Genomic DNA, 18,094 nt, shown 5'->3' with positions numbered 1-18,094 from the left:
GGTGCAAATAACTGATACTCCCTTCAGCACACTTGCACAAAGTGGTTTTATTTGTTCTCTTACAGGAAGTGTGTGTTTTATTGAGAGAAGCTTGTTTAAGTTAGATTTATGTGCTGGAATTATTAAGATTTTGGGATCACTGAATTTTTCTCTTCAACATTCTCATGGCTGCTTTGTCTTGTGTAAGCTTGTGTTTACAACTTTAAGGCTGATATTTTCAGTGTGAACATTTCTTCTGACATAGGCCTGCATGTAAATTGTTTTTATTTCATATATGAACAAATTTTTACTGGAAATACGGAAGTGTCCGATTCCAGCCGTCTGCTTTGACCCATGACGTCGCAAAGATGGCAGAAACGACCATCCACTACACTTAACCCTCCCACAAAGAAACACCTAGAAAATCAAAATTGCAATCGAACATTTCCCTTGACCTGTTATCCTTATGACATCTCCACATATAGCCAACCCTGGTCAGAGACGCCGGAACTTTAGTAAGCCTCATTTCTTCACGACACACTGAACACTTCACGACTTCAGCCAACAGGCCGAATAGCTGGAGATATTTTACTAGAGACAACACACTGTCCCCCATCATTGCCGACAACCAAAAACTATTGACCTTGTCAGTCATATCCATACCTATCAAAGACATAAACAAAGCAATTTACCAAGATTCACACACGATGAACAGAAAAAAAAAAACTACAATAACGTCAACACAACAAAACCAAAATCGTTAACTCATTGAAAAATATTCCGCTGAAAGTACATACGTGTAGTGCTACCACACAAGTGAACCCCGTATGCCACATTAACATGCTACCCATAAACACACCACTAGAGAGAATGACTGACTGCTACAATACGCCACCTATAAACATGCCACACACGCAAACTAAACCAAAAACATCACCTAACAGACAACACATGAACACACCACCAGAGAGCACCACTGATCACATCAAAATGACACCTACAAACACAGCACTCTCACAAACTAAACTCCGTGCCGTCGTGGTTTCACACACCACAACAGCCTTACGTCACGGGTCAAAGCAGATGGGTGGGATCGAACGCTTCCATTCACCCAATACTGGATGTCATTTTTTATATTCAGAACAAGGTTTTTCTGCAGTTCATTCTCAGTGGCATCTGTAGCTGTAAGACCTGTATCATGGGCTTAATGCAGTCCCTTACACCCTCTGGTGTAGTTGTATCATTTATCTAAAGAATGAAAAGCAGTGGCTCCAGTACTGACCATCGAGCGAGGTGACGCAGTGGTTAGACACTGGACTCGCATTCGGGAGGACGACGGTTCAATCCCGCGTCCGGGCATCCTGATTTAGGTTTTCCGTGATTTCCCTAAATCGCTCCAGGCAAATGCCGGGATGGTTCCTTTCAAAGGGTACGGCCGACTTCCTTCCCCGTCCTTCCCTAATCCAATGAGACTGATGACCTCGCTGTCTGGTCTCCTTCCCCAAAACAACCCCCCCCCCCCCCCCCCCCAGTACTGACCCTTGAGGCACACACTATTTTATTTGTTGAAATTTAGCTGGATGGTTTTAGTTTTGTTTTATTTCCACACACTATTGTGTTTTTTTTTGTGCTGTATTGGTGAAGTTTCTGCAACAGTATATCATGATAATTGTAAGGTTTGGAGATTCAGGAACAAACTACAAATATTCTTTTGGTGATTTACCGTAATGCTGTCATTATTTGCCTCATGAAATTTCCAGTTGGTGATGTGGATGATCTATGTCTACAGAAACCATGTTCGTCATTGCTAAGGATCTTGTTCCTTTCTGTGATGTGTACCGGTCTGTCTTCTATTAGTCTCTCTGTTACTTTTGACAAAAGTTATGTTTTAGTGACGAATCTGTAATTTACTTGGTCATACTTGTTGCCTCCCTTGTATACGGGAATCGCTTCACTGGCTTTGAGGAATTCAGGGAATCTTCTTAGTTCCATAGGATGGTTTATTAATAATGTTAGGGGCTCTACTAAATGCTGCAAGCAGTACTTAATAACTCTGGTTAATATATCATCCAATCCTTTTATTTCTTGTTTTCATTCCATTGATTATTTTTGCCATCTCCCTCTTATCTGTAGAAAATAGGAATAAACATTCTGTTACATTTATATTATTTTCAGTTATTTTTTCTTTTGTGGCATTTTGCTCCTGAATATAAGTAATACAATTATATAGTGTCCATTTAAAATGAATGAGAGAAATAGTGGTTTAAGATCTCTTAAGAATGAGAAAAATAATGATTTAATATCATATGAGGATTTGCAGGTTGTCATCAGATTAATTTTGTACCAGATTAATTGTTCAAGCCATGGATGAAGATATCTATGACTAAAAAGTACATTTATATAACTTGTTTGTAAGGTCCTCTTCTCACCTGCAGCCTCAATGGTGTAATTTTTTCATCCACATTTGATTTGGTGCACTTGACAATGTGCATCAGTGTCAGGGGCAGGACATGGGGATCCGTGGAATGCCCATCACATCCCAAGTGTCCATGCAGTCAGTCCCCTACTGTTGCGGGCCAGGTCACTACCCGGTTGATCCTTCATCAGTGGTCGAGAGGGAGGTTGTTTCAAGGTGTGGCAGCCAGCGAAAGATTTTCTAGGGAACCAATCAAAAGGCCGTCCTGGCTTGGCTGACAAACAGGCTTCAGTTGCTATCTGTGACTGATAAAAATCCTGAGCCAGATTTAGTCATGTGCCCTGTTTCACAGAAAGCCTCTCAGACTGCAAGAGCCGGGCATTCACAGAGAGTGGGATTACTGGTAGCTGGGAGCTCCAATGTTAAGTGTGTAGTGGTCCCCTTTGGGATATAGCTGTCTAAGAGGGAAAGAAGAAAAGTGTGCACCCTGTGTGCATTTCAGAGAGAGTTATTCCAGATGTGGAACGGATCTTTCAGAGTGCCTTCAAGGGCACAGGATGCAGTCAACTGCAGGTGGTGGCTCATGTCAGTACTAATGATGTCTGTCGATTTGGATAGGAAGAGATTGTCTTCGGTTTCCAACAGTTATCTCAAGTGGTAAAGACTGCCAGTCTTACAGTTTGTCAGATGAGGGCAGAGCGTACCATCTGTAGCTTCGTCAACAGTTTCATTTGTGGGCCTTTGGTACAGAGCCAATTGGAGGGCCTGAATCAGAACCTTAGACAATTCTGGGAGCATGTAGGCAGCAGATTCCTTAACTTGCGCTGTAGAATGCTGTGGTATTGGGTTCTGCTTAATAGGTCAGAGGTCCATTACACACATAAACCATCTACATGGGTAGTCGGGCTGTGGGGAGTGGACTAGGAAGTTTTTTTTGGGTTAGACCAAGCAGACAAAAATTTGCTTGGCAACCTCATTAGAGACAGTCAACACTCCTTCCAAACTATGTAAATGTAGATCAGACATGGCTTAAATTCCAGGAAACTGTTTCGACGGCAATTGATTTATACCAAATAATAGATAGAGGGGCTGGCCAGTACTTACCTCACTTCAGTACAGCTGATAGATACACAAAACAGAACAGAAAATTTACGTATCCTAGATTTGGAACTTTGTTCCTTCGTCAGGGAGGAGAGAGGGGAAAAAAGGGCAAGAAGGGAAAGTGGATTCAGTTACAACCCAAGTTATGAAGCAACAGGGGAAAGGTAAACAGGGAAGGTAGCAAAGATGGAGGCATGGGTGTCAGAGGGAAGCCAAAGATATTCTACTATACTAACCATTAATCATTTATACCAAATAAATTAATAAGAAATGGAACTGATCACCAGTGGACATAAAACAGTTCAGAACACTATTGTGGTGCAATGGAAAAAGCATAAAAAATTTAAAAAAACACACAAAATCTCCAAGGTTGATGAGGTTTTACTGAAGCTGAATATTTAGTGTGGACTTTGAGATTCTTTCATCCATGAAACTTTATCTTGAAATGTGGCTGAAAATCCAGAGAGACTCTGGTCGTTTTTAAAGCACACCAGCAGTAAGACACAATGACTACCTTCACTGCGTAATAGTAATGGTAGTAATGACAGTGCCATTAAAACAGAGTTATTATATACAGTTTTCTGAAATTCCTTCACCAGTGAAGATGAAGTAAATATTCCAGAATTCAGACAAAGTCTAACTGCAAACTGAAGAATCGAACAGTGGAAAATCCAGGATAGAATGTAACAGTATTATGAAATGGAAAGTTGCTACTCATATAGTGGAAATGCTGAGTCGCAGGTAGGCACAACAAAAAGACTGTCACAACAGAAGCTTTTGACCATCAAGACCTTTAACAAAAATGCACAACAGGCATTCAGACACACACGACTGCAGCCTCTGGTAGCTGAAGCCACACTGCGAGCAACAGTAGGAGTGCATAATGGTAGTGGCAACTGAGTGGGGGTAGCAGGGTAGGGGTGTGGGACAGTGGAGTGCTGCTGAGGAGCGCACAAGGGTGAGATGGAGAGAGGGTATGGCAGCTAGGTGCAGTCTGGAGGTTAGACAGGGGGCAGGAGAGAGGTGAGGGGGTGGGGGGGGGGGGGAGGTTGCAGAGAAGGAGAGAAGTAAATATACTGAGTGTGTTGGTGGAATGAGGGCTGTGTAGTGCTGGAATGGAAACAGGAAAGGGGCTGGAAGGGTGAGAAAAATGACTAACGAAGATTGAGGCCAGGAGAGTTACGGAAACATAGGTATATTGCAGGGAGAGTTCTCACCAGCACATTTCAGAAAAGCTGGTGATGGTGGGAAGGATCCATATGGCACAGGCTGTGAAGCAGTCATTGAAATGAAGGATGTCGAGTTGGGCAGTGTGCTCAGCAACAGGGTGGTCCACTTGTTTCTTGGCCATAGTTTGTCGTTGGCCATTCATGGGGACAGTTAGCTTGTTGGTTGTCATGCCTACATAAAATGCTGCACAGTGGTTGCAGTTTAGCTTGCAGATTACATGGCTGGTTTGACAGGTAGCCCTGCCTTTGATGGGATGGGTGATTTTTGTGACAGGACTGGAGTAGGTGGTGGTGGGAGGATGTACGGAACAGGTCTTGCATGTCGGTCTATTACAGGGACATGATCCATGAGGCAAGGGGTTGGGAACAGGGGTTGTGAAGGGATGGATAAGTATGTTGTGTAGGTTCGGTGGAGGCGGAATACCACTGTGGAAGGGGTGGGAAGGATAGTGGGCAGGACATTTCTCATTTTGGGGCATGATGAGAGGTAGTTGAAACTCTGGCGGAGAATGCAGTTCAGTTTCTCCAGTTCTGGGTGGTACTGAGTTATCAGGGAATGCTCCTCTGTGGCCGGACAGTGAGACCTTGGGATGTTGTGGGAGACTGGAAAGATAAGGCATGGGAGATTTGTTTTTGTACGAGTTTGGGAGGATAATTACAGTCTGTGAAGGCCTCATTGAGACCCTCAGTTTATTTTGAGAGGGACAGCTCGTCACTGCAGATGTGACAACCACTTGTGGCTAGGCTGTTTGGAAGGGAGTTCTTGATATGGAATGGGTGGCAGCTGTCAAAGTGGAGGAATTGCATGGGATTAGTAGGTTCGATATGGACAGAGGTACTTATTTAGACATCTTTGAGGTGGAGGTCAGCATCTAGGAAGATGGTTTGTTGGATTAAGTAGGCCTTGGTGAAGCAAGTGGGGGAGAAGCTTTTGATGTTCTGGAGGAGTGTGGATAGGATGTCCTCATCCTCAATCTGGATCGCAAATATGTCATCGGTGAATCTGAACCAGGTGATGGCTGTAGGATTCTGGATGTTTAGGAAGGATTTCTCTAGATGGCCCATGAATAAGTTGGCATAGGATGGTGCCATGCGGGTGCACACAGTCATACCCTAGATTTATTGTAGGTAATGCCTTTAAAGGAGAAGTAATTATGGGTGAGGATATAGTTGGTCATGGCAATAAGGTAGGGGGTTGTTTGTTTGGAATCCATCGGGCATTGCAAAAGGTAGTGTTCAACAGTGACAAGGCCATGGGCATTAGGGATTTTAGTGTAAAGGGAGGTGGTATCAATTATGATGAGCACCATGTGGTAAAGGGGCAGGAACTGTGGAGAGTCGTTGGAGGAAATGGGTGGTATCTTTTATAAAGGAGGGTAGATTCTGGGAAATAGGCTGAAGGTGTTGGTCTATGAGAGCAGAGGTTCTGTTTGGGGGCACAGTAACTGAGGACGATGGGATGTTCTGGGTAGTTGGGTTTATTTACTTCAGGAAACACGTAGAAAGTAGGAGTGCGGGGAGTGGTGGGGATTAGCAGAGAGATGGACTCTGGGGAGAGGTTCTGGGTGTGAGTTGCGTTTGTGTGTGTGTGTGTGTGTGTGTGTGTGTCGTCTGTTTTCAACAAAGGCCTTGATGGCTGAAAGCTTATATTGTGACAGTCTTTTAGTTGTGCCTATCTGTGATTCAGTATCTCCACTATATGTTGCGTAGCAACTTTCCTTTCATAATATTGTTGCAAACAGAAATTTAGATCTTGATATCCTCGATGTAACATATTAACTTAAATCACTTAAAAAAGGCAGGTCTTTTGGTCCAGATTTTATTCCAGTGTGGTTCATTTTAGAATATGTTGATATAATAGCCCCACACTTAGCAATCAAATATAACTGCTTGCTCGATGAAAGATGTGTACCTAAAGACTGGAAAGCTGCACAGGTCATACCAATGCCCAAGAAAGGAAATAGGACAGTCTGCTGAATTATAAGTCCATATCACAGATTACAATTTGTGGTAGGATTTTTGAATATATATTGTGTTCACACATTATAAAGTGCTTCGGACAAAACTATCTGTTGACACGCTGTCGCTACGGATTAAGTAAATATCGCTCTTGTGAAATGCAACTAGCTCGTGATTTACATGAAGTAATGAATGCTGTCAACAGGTTCTCAATTTGATTCAATGTTTTTAGATTCTCAAGCAACTTGTGTGCCTGTGGAGTATCTTATCAGTTGTGTGAGTGGATTTGTGAATTCCTGTCACAGTTTGTAGTAATTGATAGAATGTCATCAAGTGAAACAGAAATGGTATCTGGAGTTGTCCAAGGAAGTGTTATAGACATTCTGCTGCTCTTAACATATATAAACAATTTAGGAGACAATCTGAGCTGCCCTATTAAATTGTTTGCAGATGATGCTGTCGTTTACCATCTAGTAAAGTCACCAGAAGAGCATATCCAATTTGCAAAATAATGTATACAAAATAGCTGTATGGTGCAGAAAGTAGCTATCGATCCTAGATAATGAAAAGTGTGAGAGCATAGCCAATTGCAAAATAATTTATACAAAATAGCTGTATAGTGAAGAAAGTAGCTATTGATCTTAATTAATGAAAAATGTGAGGTGGTCTATGTGAGTGTTAAATTTCGTTTGCATGGTAAATCACACAAAACTAAAGGCTGTCAATTCAACTAAGTACCTAGGAATTACAGTTATGAACGACTTCTGTTGGACTGATCATGTAGAAAATGTGAAGGCAGACTAAAAACTGCATTTTATTGGCAGAACACTCACAGGATGCAATAGATCTACTAAAGAGACTGCCTACAACACGCTTATCCATCCTCTTCTGAAGTGCTCCTGCATAGTATGGGATCTTTACCAGATAGGACTGATGGAGGACAGAGAGCAGCACATTTTGTATTGTCAAAAATGGGGGAGAGTGTCACTGACGTACGCAGGATTTGGGGTGGGTTACATTAAAACAAAGGCATTTCTTGTTGTTGTGGGATCTTCTCATGAAATTTCAATCACCATCTTTCTTCTCCAACTGCAAAAATATTTTTTTGTCACAAACCAGCACAGGGCGAAATAAACATCATAATAAAATGAGAGAAATCGGAGTTCGCATGGAAAGATTAAAATATTCATTTTTCCTGCACAGAGCTTGGGTGTGAAACTTATAGAAATACAAGGCTCATCCAGAAAGTAAATTTCCCTAATTTTTTTTTTTTTTAAAAGAAGAACAAAGGCAACAAAGTTGCATGAAAAACTTTGTTGGTAACAGTTACAGCAGTGTCTGAGCTATTTTTCGACATCGTCACCAAAAGAACAGAAACACTTGTCATATTGTGGGATCGACTGTCGTATTCCTGTGTCATAGAAGTCCACCATCTGTGAATGGAACCAGCATGTGACAGTCATCTTAAGCTCTTCATTGTTGACAAAACACTGGCCAGAGGACAGGAATTTCTTGGGGCGCAATAAAAGATAGAAATCACAGGGAGCCAGATCAGGACTGTATGCTGCAAGATCAAACAGCTCCCAGACGAACTTCTGAAAAACAGTTGCTGTGTGCCAAGCTGTATGGGGTCGAGCATTGTCATGGAGCAGCACAACACTTGCAGTAAGCGTTCCATACCTCTTGCTCTGAATGGCATGTCACAGTTTCTGCATTGTTTCACCGTAACGGTCAGTGTTCACTGTTTCACATCTGGACAGGAAGTCAATGAGCAGAATACCTGTGCTGTCCCACAACACCGTGCACATGTCTTTCTGGAGCGACACAGTCTGTTTGAATTTCATCTTGACTGGAGACCCACTGTGATGCCAATCCATTGACTGCTGGTTGGTTTCCGGTGTCAAGTGAGAAATTCATGTCTCATTGCCTGTGACGATCGTGTCCAGAAACTCGTCGCCGTCATCATGATACCACTGCAGAAACATCAGTGATGCTTCAAAGCATTTAATTTTGTGCTCAGGTGCCAGGTTTTGTGGCACCCAGCTGGCACACAATTTACTAAACAGCAGGTGCTTAGAAAAATTTCATGCAACAAGGATTGTGATATTTGCGGAAAATGGCCGCTGAGCTCTGTAATCATGAAGCAATGGTTCTCCAGGATGCACTGCTGGGTCAGTTCAACTAGATGGTCATTGATGAGGGATGGACACCCACTGCACTCATCATCATGGACACTTTGACGACCTTCAGAAAAAAGTCTAAACAAGCTACGCACCATCTGTTTGCTCATGATGTTCTGCCTGAAGACTGGATAGGGCTGAAGATGAATTTCGATGGGTGCTATGTTTTGTGCATTAAGGAGCCTTATCACTGACCAAACCTCACAGGCGGCGAGAGAATGAAGAAGAGACGCCATTTCAGCGTTACTCGCACCAGTTGGGGTCTGTCCGGCCAACATTTGATTGTCATATCATAGATCTGCTGCACAGGTGCAATTTTCTTGCCTAAACACAACTTTACTTTAAAGGAAAAAAAAATCAGGAAACTTACTTTGTGGATGTGCCTCGTAGTCTGAAGGTGGTTTGATGTACCCTCTGCGAGACACTTAGGTGTGAATTTCAGAAGTCAAGTAGATGTAGATGGCAATCTGTGCATATTTGGAATCCTGCCTACTGCTTATTTTCCCCTTTGCACCTGAAAAAAAGTTTCCGTTCTGTCATCTCTTTTCCTCATCATACACACCTATTACGTTTTAGTGCCGGGTGATGCAATACAAGAAATCTTGTTATTGGTTTCCCTTGTCTATTTTTATTTTCTCTATTTGTACCCACTCAGTAAGCCATATTTAAAATTAACAATATTTAACAATTATATGTTGATAGAATGACCAAATTAATTTTAATTGTGTGCTCTTCATTTTTCAGATTTTGTATACGTTGAATCATGAAGTGCTTTACAAGAGTAAAGAGTAATGGTGAGTCAACAGCTGTCTGGGTATAAGGGAATCACGTGCTGTATAAATGCCACATGACCATTTGTGGCAATAATTATTACCATGAAGTAGTTATTACATTTATGAAGAGTAACTGACATAGCTTAACTCAATATTGATCAGCTGTGGAGTAAAAAAAGTAATATTTTAAAGCAGGGTGTGCATAAGAACTGTTGTATAAAGAATGCGACTGAAATATCTCTCACTTTAGGCTCAGTAAGAATAAAGGAACCAGGGAGAAAAACAACTTCTCATGTGTAAAAGTCATGTATGAAACACATTTTAAAATGGTCTTTTACAAAGGAAAATCCTGGAGGATAGCCCCAGTTTGTCTCGTACCATTGCACAAATGAATGAAATGTGTATTAGTGTCAGTGGCATTTGTGAAACAATTGAAATTTTTAAAATTGAACTAAGCTCCAGGACCTAATCAAATCCCTGTCCGATTCTACACTGAATTTGTAGCTCAGTTGACTCATCTTTTAACCATAGTATACCATCGATCAGTATCCAAGAGAGTGGGGTCCCGCAGGGCTCTGTATTGAGTGTATCTCTATTTTTAGTGGTCGTTAATGGTCTAGCAGCAGCTGTAGGGCCATCCATCTCACCTTCTCAGTATGCAGACAACTTCTGCATTTCATACTGCTCCACTAGTACTGGTGTTGCTGAGCGGCATTTACAGGGAGCCATCCACAAGGCACAGTCATGGGCTCTAATTCTCTGTATGCAGACAACTTCTGCAATTTGTACTGCTCTTCCAGTACCAGTATTGCTGAGCGGTGCCTACAGAGAGCCATCCACAAGGTGCAGTCATGGGCTTTAACCCATGGCTTCCAGTTTTCAGCTGCATAGTCGTTTGTCATGCACTTCTGTCGGCATTGTACCGTTCATCCGGAACCAGAACTTTACCTCAATGACAATCCACTCACTGTAGTGGAGGCATATTGATTCTTAGGACTGGTTTTCGACGACCGTTTAACATGGCTTCCTCATCTTTGTCAGCTGAAGTGGAAGTGCTGGCAGCAACTCAATGCCCTCTGCTGCCTGAGCAACACCAACTGGGATGCAGATCGCTCTACACTGCTGAAGCTCTACAGAGTCCTTGTTCAATCCCGCCTTGACTATGGGAGTCTGGTTTATGGTTCGGCGGCACCCTCAGCGTTGCGTTTACTCAACCCAGTGCACCATTGTGGTGTTCAACTGGCAACAGGAACTTTTAGGACAAGTCTGGTGACCAGCGTCTGGTGGAGGCCAGAGTCCGTCCATTGAAGGTCAGGCGCGCACAACTGTTCGCCGGTTATGTTGCACACATTTGTAGTTCTCCTGAGCATCTGAATTACTGGCTCCTTTTCCCATCCATGGTGGTTCAGCTCCCACATTGGAGGCCCCGGTCAGGGCTTAAAATTGCAGTTTGCATGCGATCTCTTCTGTCTGAAGTGGAGGCTTTGCCTTTACCACCTATACTTGAGGTCCATTCACGTACACCTCCATGGTGTACACATAGGCCAAAGCTTTACCTGGAACTTTCACGTGGTCCTAAGTACTCAATTAACCCTGCAGCTCTCCGCTGTCACTTCCTCTCGATCCTTGACATGTATGGGAACCATGAAGTGGTTTACACTGAAGGCTTGATGGCTTCGCGTATGTTCATGGAGGACATATTGAACAGCACTCCTTGCCAGATGGCTGCAGTGTTTTCACTGCAGAGTTGGCGGCCATTTCTCATACTCTTGAGCGCATCCGCTTATGCCCTGACAAGTCATTTCTTCTCTGTACTGACTCCTTGAGCAGCCTACAAACTATCAACCAGTGCTACCCCCGCCATCCTTTGGTAGCAATCATTCAGGAGTCCATCTACGCCCTGGAATGGTCCAGTCATTCCATGTTGTTTGTGTTGACCCCAGGCCATGTCGGAATCCCAGGAAATGAACTTGCCGACAGGCTGGCCAAACAGGCTACACGGAAACCGCTTCTGGAGATCGGCATCCGTGCAACTGACTTGCGATCATTATTATGCTGCAAGGTTTTTCATCTTTGGGAGACGGAATGCCATAATCTCAGTATGCACAACAAACTGTGTGCCCTTAAGGAGACTACGAATGTGTGGAAGACCTCCATGCAGGCCTCTGGCAGGGACTCTGTGGCTCTCTGCCGGCCCCACATTGGCCATATGTGGCTAACTCATGGCTACCTCCTCCATCACAAGGACCCACCTCAGTGTCACTATGGCTCCCATATGACTGTCGTCCACGTCTTGCTGGATTGGCCACCTTTAGCCACTCTGTGGCGGACTTTTAACCTTCCCAGCACCCTACCTTTGGTGTCGGGCAACAGTGCCTCGACAGCAGATTTAGTTTTAGGTTTTATTCGTGAGAGGGGGGGGGGGGGGGATTTTATCATACCATCATCTAAGGGTGGGCACTTATCCTTCTCTCTGAAGTCGCCACCCTCCCTCCATTTTAACTCTGTCACACTTTCTTTGCATTTCTTTGTCTTGGTGGTCGTCTTTTCCCTACATGTGCTCACCTCGCCTTGTCTTTGGGGTGGATATCTTAATGTGATGCAGAGTGCCTGGCTCATTCTCTTTTATTATTGTGATTAGCCAGCCCACTCTGTACTTTTCCTTGTGGTATATGTTTTCCCCGTTTTTTGTTTGTTCCATTTGTTTTCTTTTTAGGTCCATTGTTGGGTGTTTTTGTACTTTGAGCCTTGCTTGCATCAGGAAAAAGGGACTGATGACCCTGTAGTTTGGTCCCATTATACCCCAAACCAGACAACCATCCAATCTTGTGTCACACCGTACCATTGCCCTAGCATCCGTTTGCATCCTGTCAGCATGACTAATTGCTCAAAACTGGTCAATCTCCTGTGGAAGGTAATCCTGCAACAATCATTGAGTTGCAAGTCTTCCAAGATGTCAGCCCTAATCTCTTGTTCATTGAATTCCAAACACATACTCTGTACCAAATCCAGTACCCTCATCATATAATCTTCTAACAATTCATTGTCATACTAGATGCCAATATACTTTCTCTCATTTAACTGATGGTGTGTCCATGCCGCTAGGAAGTTTTTACTGACTGAACACCTTAAATAAAAAAATGAAAATCAATTATGCTTAGCTTGCCTTATAAACATCCCTAGCCTACCAGAAACCATAGGGTTCAACAGCAGGCAATAATGTTATCACTTAAATTCAGTGCTACAACCCGATCTTGTAGTTCCAAAAAGAAATTGCAGTGCTTGCCCAACCTCTTCCACAGATGTAACTGATAACACTTCCCCTTACTGCAGCAGTGTACTCACGGGATTTGGTATTTTAGCAAACGTCTTAGGGAACCCTTCCCTTAAGCCTTACCTGACAGGTTCACCAGTTCTTGGCTGCGAGGGCAAGGGTACCTCATCAGTATCGTCTCACGAATAACATTACTCGTCTCCTGCACCAGCCCAAATAACTCATTGAATTGTTCGTACAACTCCTTAAACCGGATTCCACCACAGCACCCAGTTCAGGTACCCTACTCATCAGCTCACTTGCTTGTCCCTGAAATGGCCTTGGACACATCAAAATGCAAATCCTGAACCACACTGTGCTACCAAAGTGTAGCAGGAACTGAGATTGGGAGAGAGATGGTGCTGTGCTGAGAAACATGTGCACAATTTAAAATCATTCTCAATTATGAACAAACAATTATCCCACAAAATATGAAAACTCTCTCCTAACAAAATAAAAAATTAGTGCAGTTTGTAAAAACTGTAATATGAAAATAGTAAAATAGTGCTCCAAATTTACAGTTTTCATAACCCAAGTCTGACAGATTCAGGTTGGTCAAGCTCCAGCTACAGCACACTCAAATTAACACCTCTAAATGATTAAACAAACTATCCACCCACATTTTTCAGCCTACTTATGTTACAGTTCCAGAACACAAGTGATGGTAAACCTATAGCTTCAATTAATACAGTAAAACTTCATTAACACGAATCCGAAGGGACCGTAAAATTAGGAGTTTGTTTTAAAAAAATTCGTGTTAAGTGAAAAACACAGATTTTAATAAGTATACATGTACAGCAGTACACTAATGTGTAATACACTACACTATCAATCACGTTATTGTTGACTTATAACACTATGAAGTGATTGTAAAATTACAAGTACTCACAAATTATGTACATTACTTTCTTGGAAAAAATTCGGTCATGGTTTGTTGACATTCATGGGAACGATAATATTTTGTAATTTCACAACCAATTGTAATGATAGTGTCCGTAAACCCAGCAGTGACGTCGGATGTTGAAGCGAACTGTTCTAAACAGTCCAAGGCTTTAAACATCTCTTGACGGGTAGGTGGAATGGTATCTGTATTCTCTTCCTCTTCACTTTCTTCTGATGGTCCTTCTTGCACCTTGTTCACAGCTGTTGGTGCATCCGATTCCACAGAAGCACATACAGCAACATTGTTGTCTACACTAATGAATTCTTCGAAACTAATCCCAGGGTTCGCAACATCCTGCAGAACTGTCCATTCATCAGGTGAAGTGGCTTCCTCTAACTCGTGGACATCTTCAGTGTTGCTATGTCTCCAAGCTCTGTTAAAGCACTTCCCTATATGATGTGGCGATACTGAGCTCCAGGCTACTGTGATGGCTTTTATTGTGTCAAGCAGATTCCAATTTGGGGTTGCACTATGGTTTTCAGCAGCACGAATTGTAGCTCTTACAAGTCGCTTACGATAAGCTCTCTTTATGAGAGAGATTATGCCTTGTTCCAAGGCTGAAGGCAGCAAGTGGTGTTGGGTGGGAAAAACTGAACATTTATGTTGGATACGTTCAGATCATGAACGTTATGGGCAGTACATCTGTCCAATGTAAGAAGAACATGTCTATTTTGAGCAACCATTCGACTGCTGAAACGAAGAAGCCACTTGCAAAATGGTGTGCCATCGATCCAAGCTTTCTTGTGGTGAGAGTAGATGCAAGGTAAAGTGTCCATATTTATGTTTTTAAAGCAACGTGGTTTCTCGGATTTACCGATAACCCAGGGACGAAACTTCTCACTGCCGTCAGCATTACAGCACAGTACAACAGTCACACGTTGTTTGCTTCGTGCTACACCGTGACACTTAACACCATTTATCCCCAGGGTGTGATTTGGAAAAAGATTGTAGAAAAATCCAGTTTCATCCATGTTAAACACATCACACGAGGCAACCAGCTGTTCGCACTTTCTTCATCAACTTTATTTGCTTCTCCACAAATTTGTACAGGTGAAATTGAGTGTCTCTTTTGGAACCGATTCAACCAACAAGCAGAACAACAGAAGTCTTCGGTGCCTGCATCTTTAGCAATATCATTTGCTTTTGACTGAATCACAGGGCCAGTTAAAGGTATGTTAGATGCACGCATATGATTGAACCATTCTAGCAGTAACGTCTCGATGTCTTCATACTTGGCAGTACGAAGTTGTTTAGATTTGTTTCCAGAACCTGATGCTGCAGCATTAATAATCTTTTCTCGATTCTTCATAATTGTAGGTAAAGTAGATTTAGGTATTCCAAAGTGCTCTGCAATTGCTGTTTTATTGGTACCATGGTCCATTTCATCTAGAATCTTAAGCTTTGACTGTACATTTAGAGCTGTCTGTTTCCTCTTTGCTATTTTCGCGTGCTATGGTACCGGTTGTAACTGTAGTTTTCATTCAGTATTCCAACTCGATACAGCTAACAGAACACCTGTCAAATCTGGCACTGAGTACATTCCTAAAAGCTGCTGCACACATTATTGAATGTCTTACAATGTACAGCATACGCTGATTGTTGAGGTGATAATCGTGGCTACCAACCTATAATACATTAAAAACGAGTCAACAATAAGTATAATTAGCTTTGTAGCTACATTTCCTATATTCATTTCGGAAAAAAAAATTATGCTTTAGAATACTCTAAGGTCGGAAGTTTGTGTTACAGTGAAATTTATTTGCGCTAGGAACTGAAATTCGTGTTAACCGATAAAACATACCATAAGAACTAATGTATTCCTGGTGGGACCAATATTTTTTTCGCGTTAACTGCAGGTTCATCTTATGCGAGGTTGTGCTAATGAGGTTATACTGTATTTCGGGAAGCTCCAAGGTTCCTACCAAAAGTAAACCTGTGTTTAGAGCAGCTAACGGAGAATACCACAGTTTTAAGATACACTGCCGAGCACGTCCACATGATGCGTTTGTAAAGAATTCTCAGTACAAAATACCAATGACGCACAATAGATTACACAAATGATATTTACTGCCGAAGGGAAGAGCAACAGGGTGGGTGATACTTATATGATATTATGCTCAGCTATTCAAAAAGACCATAAACAACCCCTGAATCTACTCCACTTTAATTAAGATGCAATTGCTCCCATGAACACAGAATCAACCCCCACCAGTGGATAGCAGTTTTTACACAAAGCCTAAATTGTAGTTTACCCACAACAACAAGATCACTTACTTGCAAACTGCTCTTCGGCTGTAAAAGTTTCTGCTACAAACACGCCTCACCAGTAAACAGTGCAACAAATTTCACAACAGGTCAAGCGAGCAATAGTTAGCGACAGGTTGACAGAGCACGGAAATATACCAATGTCCGCACAACACCGTTTGAGATTGACCTACTCTGACCACAGAATGAACCATAAGGGCTTAAGATCACAGGATACATGGATGAGATCATGTTATTTGGGATCCTCTTTTGTGCCTACTCACTCAGATTAGTACCGACCCAAAAATGTTTGATGGCTGGCAGCCCAGCTGGTGAAATGCTAAGAGCACTGTCTCACCACTCACCAGCCTGGCCCATGCAAGCCGTGTCCTTGCAGGCAGAGTAGATGTTTCACTCGCTGCTCACTGAGAGGCACAACCGACTCCCAACACCTGTTTATGCTGACTGACTCCAAGCTGTGCTACAGCACCCCCAGTCATTACGGCAGCCCAGGTGTTTTTTGTAACTGTGTGCTCTTCCCATGCTGTGGCTGGCAGCAGGATTTTCAAATTCTGGCATGTGTGGTATGGCTAGTACTGTCGCAAGTATTACATGCAAAATAATTCAACATCTTGCCAACCTTATGGAGGGTACTTCTGAGGGAAAAAATGCTGAACTAAGGTTCTTGATTAGTAGTGAAAGGAAAAGATCGTTATATTTAATGGCTGATTTTAGTGTTATTTTTTGCCAAAATTGTCTTTTCTCCCAGATGTGATAATTTCTGTTGACTTGTGAAGTTTCATATGTTTTTCATTTTTGCCATATTTCCTTGTTTTGTAGTGTTATTTTGGAAATAAAAAATATGGCTACCATTGCATTATATTGATTGACAGTAATATCTCGTTTGTGCATTACTGAAAAAAATTATGTCAAACATATCAAAGCTAATCTGTTAAAAATAATAATAATAATAATAATAAAAAGGACCTTGCTGCCAGAAGTTTTTCAAAATATAACATAGACAAAACTTTTTGATTATCCACTGATCTGCTAGCACTTCACTCTAGTGTGAAAAATAAACCAACTGGAGCCTACAGTATGTTCCATTTGTCTTTACCATCCCAAATAACTTTTTGTGTAGAAGATAAATAAAAAACTGGGTCAAGCAAATGATGTACACTGATCAGCAAGAACATTATGACCACCATGGCTACTTAATAGCCAGTATGTCCACCTCCGGCACAGATAAGAGCAGTGACGCATCGTGGTGTGGATGCAGTGAGCCATTGGTAGATCGTTGGAGGGATTTGGCACCACATCTGTGCACACACAAGTCACCTAATTCCCATAGATTTCGGAGAGAGGGGCGATGACCTCTGACACCATGTGCGGGGACTAGTTGGTGGCAGGACAAGGCTGCCGGAGCGTCGAGAGACTGCTGGTGAGGGAGGGTGGCGTAATGGGGAATGGAAAAGGAGAGGAGCAGGGAAGGGAAAAGACCACTGGATGTGTTGGCATAGAGTGTCACACAATGAGGCTAAGGGGACATGAATTGGGAGGAGGTGATAGGACATTGGTGGTGAAACCTGCTGTATGGAGGGTGTGGAAAAGTGTGTTGCCATAGGTTGAGTCTGGATTGATTCTGGGAGTGGAGAATGTGTTCTAAGGATAGCTCCCATCTGGGCAACAGAAAAGCTGGTAGTGTAGGGGAGGATCCAGATAGCATGGGTTGTGAAGCTGCCATTGAAATCGAGCATGTTGTGTTCAGCTGCATGTTGTGCCACAGGGTGGTTAACTTTGCTCTTGGCCATAGTTTGGCAGTGACCATTCATCCTGGCAGACAGTTGGTTGGTCGTCACACCAATATAAAAAGATTTGCAGTGATTGAAGCTGAGCTACTATCTGACATAGTTGCTATCACAGGTGGCCTGGCCTCTGATGGGGTAGGATAAGCTTG

At 42.6% G+C, this 18,094-nt stretch overlaps 1 protein-coding gene across 2 annotated transcripts in view; it reads left to right on the top strand.

The window, feature by feature from the left end:
• LOC124607479 (spermatogenesis-associated protein 7 homolog) overlaps window positions 1-18,094 on the top strand; it is a 104,251-nt gene that overhangs the window by 1,244 nt on the left and 84,913 nt on the right. The window contains exon 2 of one of the 2 annotated variants that reach the window (XM_047139842.1): window positions 9,609-9,658. The exons of the other annotated variant lie outside the window; for it this stretch is intronic. Coding sequence (XP_046995798.1) covers window positions 9,628-9,658 — 31 coding nt within the window. The 5' untranslated portion in view covers window positions 9,609-9,627. The remainder of the gene's footprint in view (window positions 1-9,608; window positions 9,659-18,094) is intronic. 2 annotated transcript variants of the gene reach the window in all.

This window comes from Schistocerca americana, chromosome 1 (genome assembly GCF_021461395.2).
Source record: "Schistocerca americana isolate TAMUIC-IGC-003095 chromosome 1, iqSchAmer2.1, whole genome shotgun sequence".
In the NCBI taxonomy this organism is placed as follows: domain Eukaryota; kingdom Metazoa; phylum Arthropoda; class Insecta; order Orthoptera; family Acrididae; genus Schistocerca; species Schistocerca americana.
The sequence above is the reverse complement of the archived record's forward strand: the minus strand, read 5'-3'. Positions and strand labels throughout refer to the sequence as shown.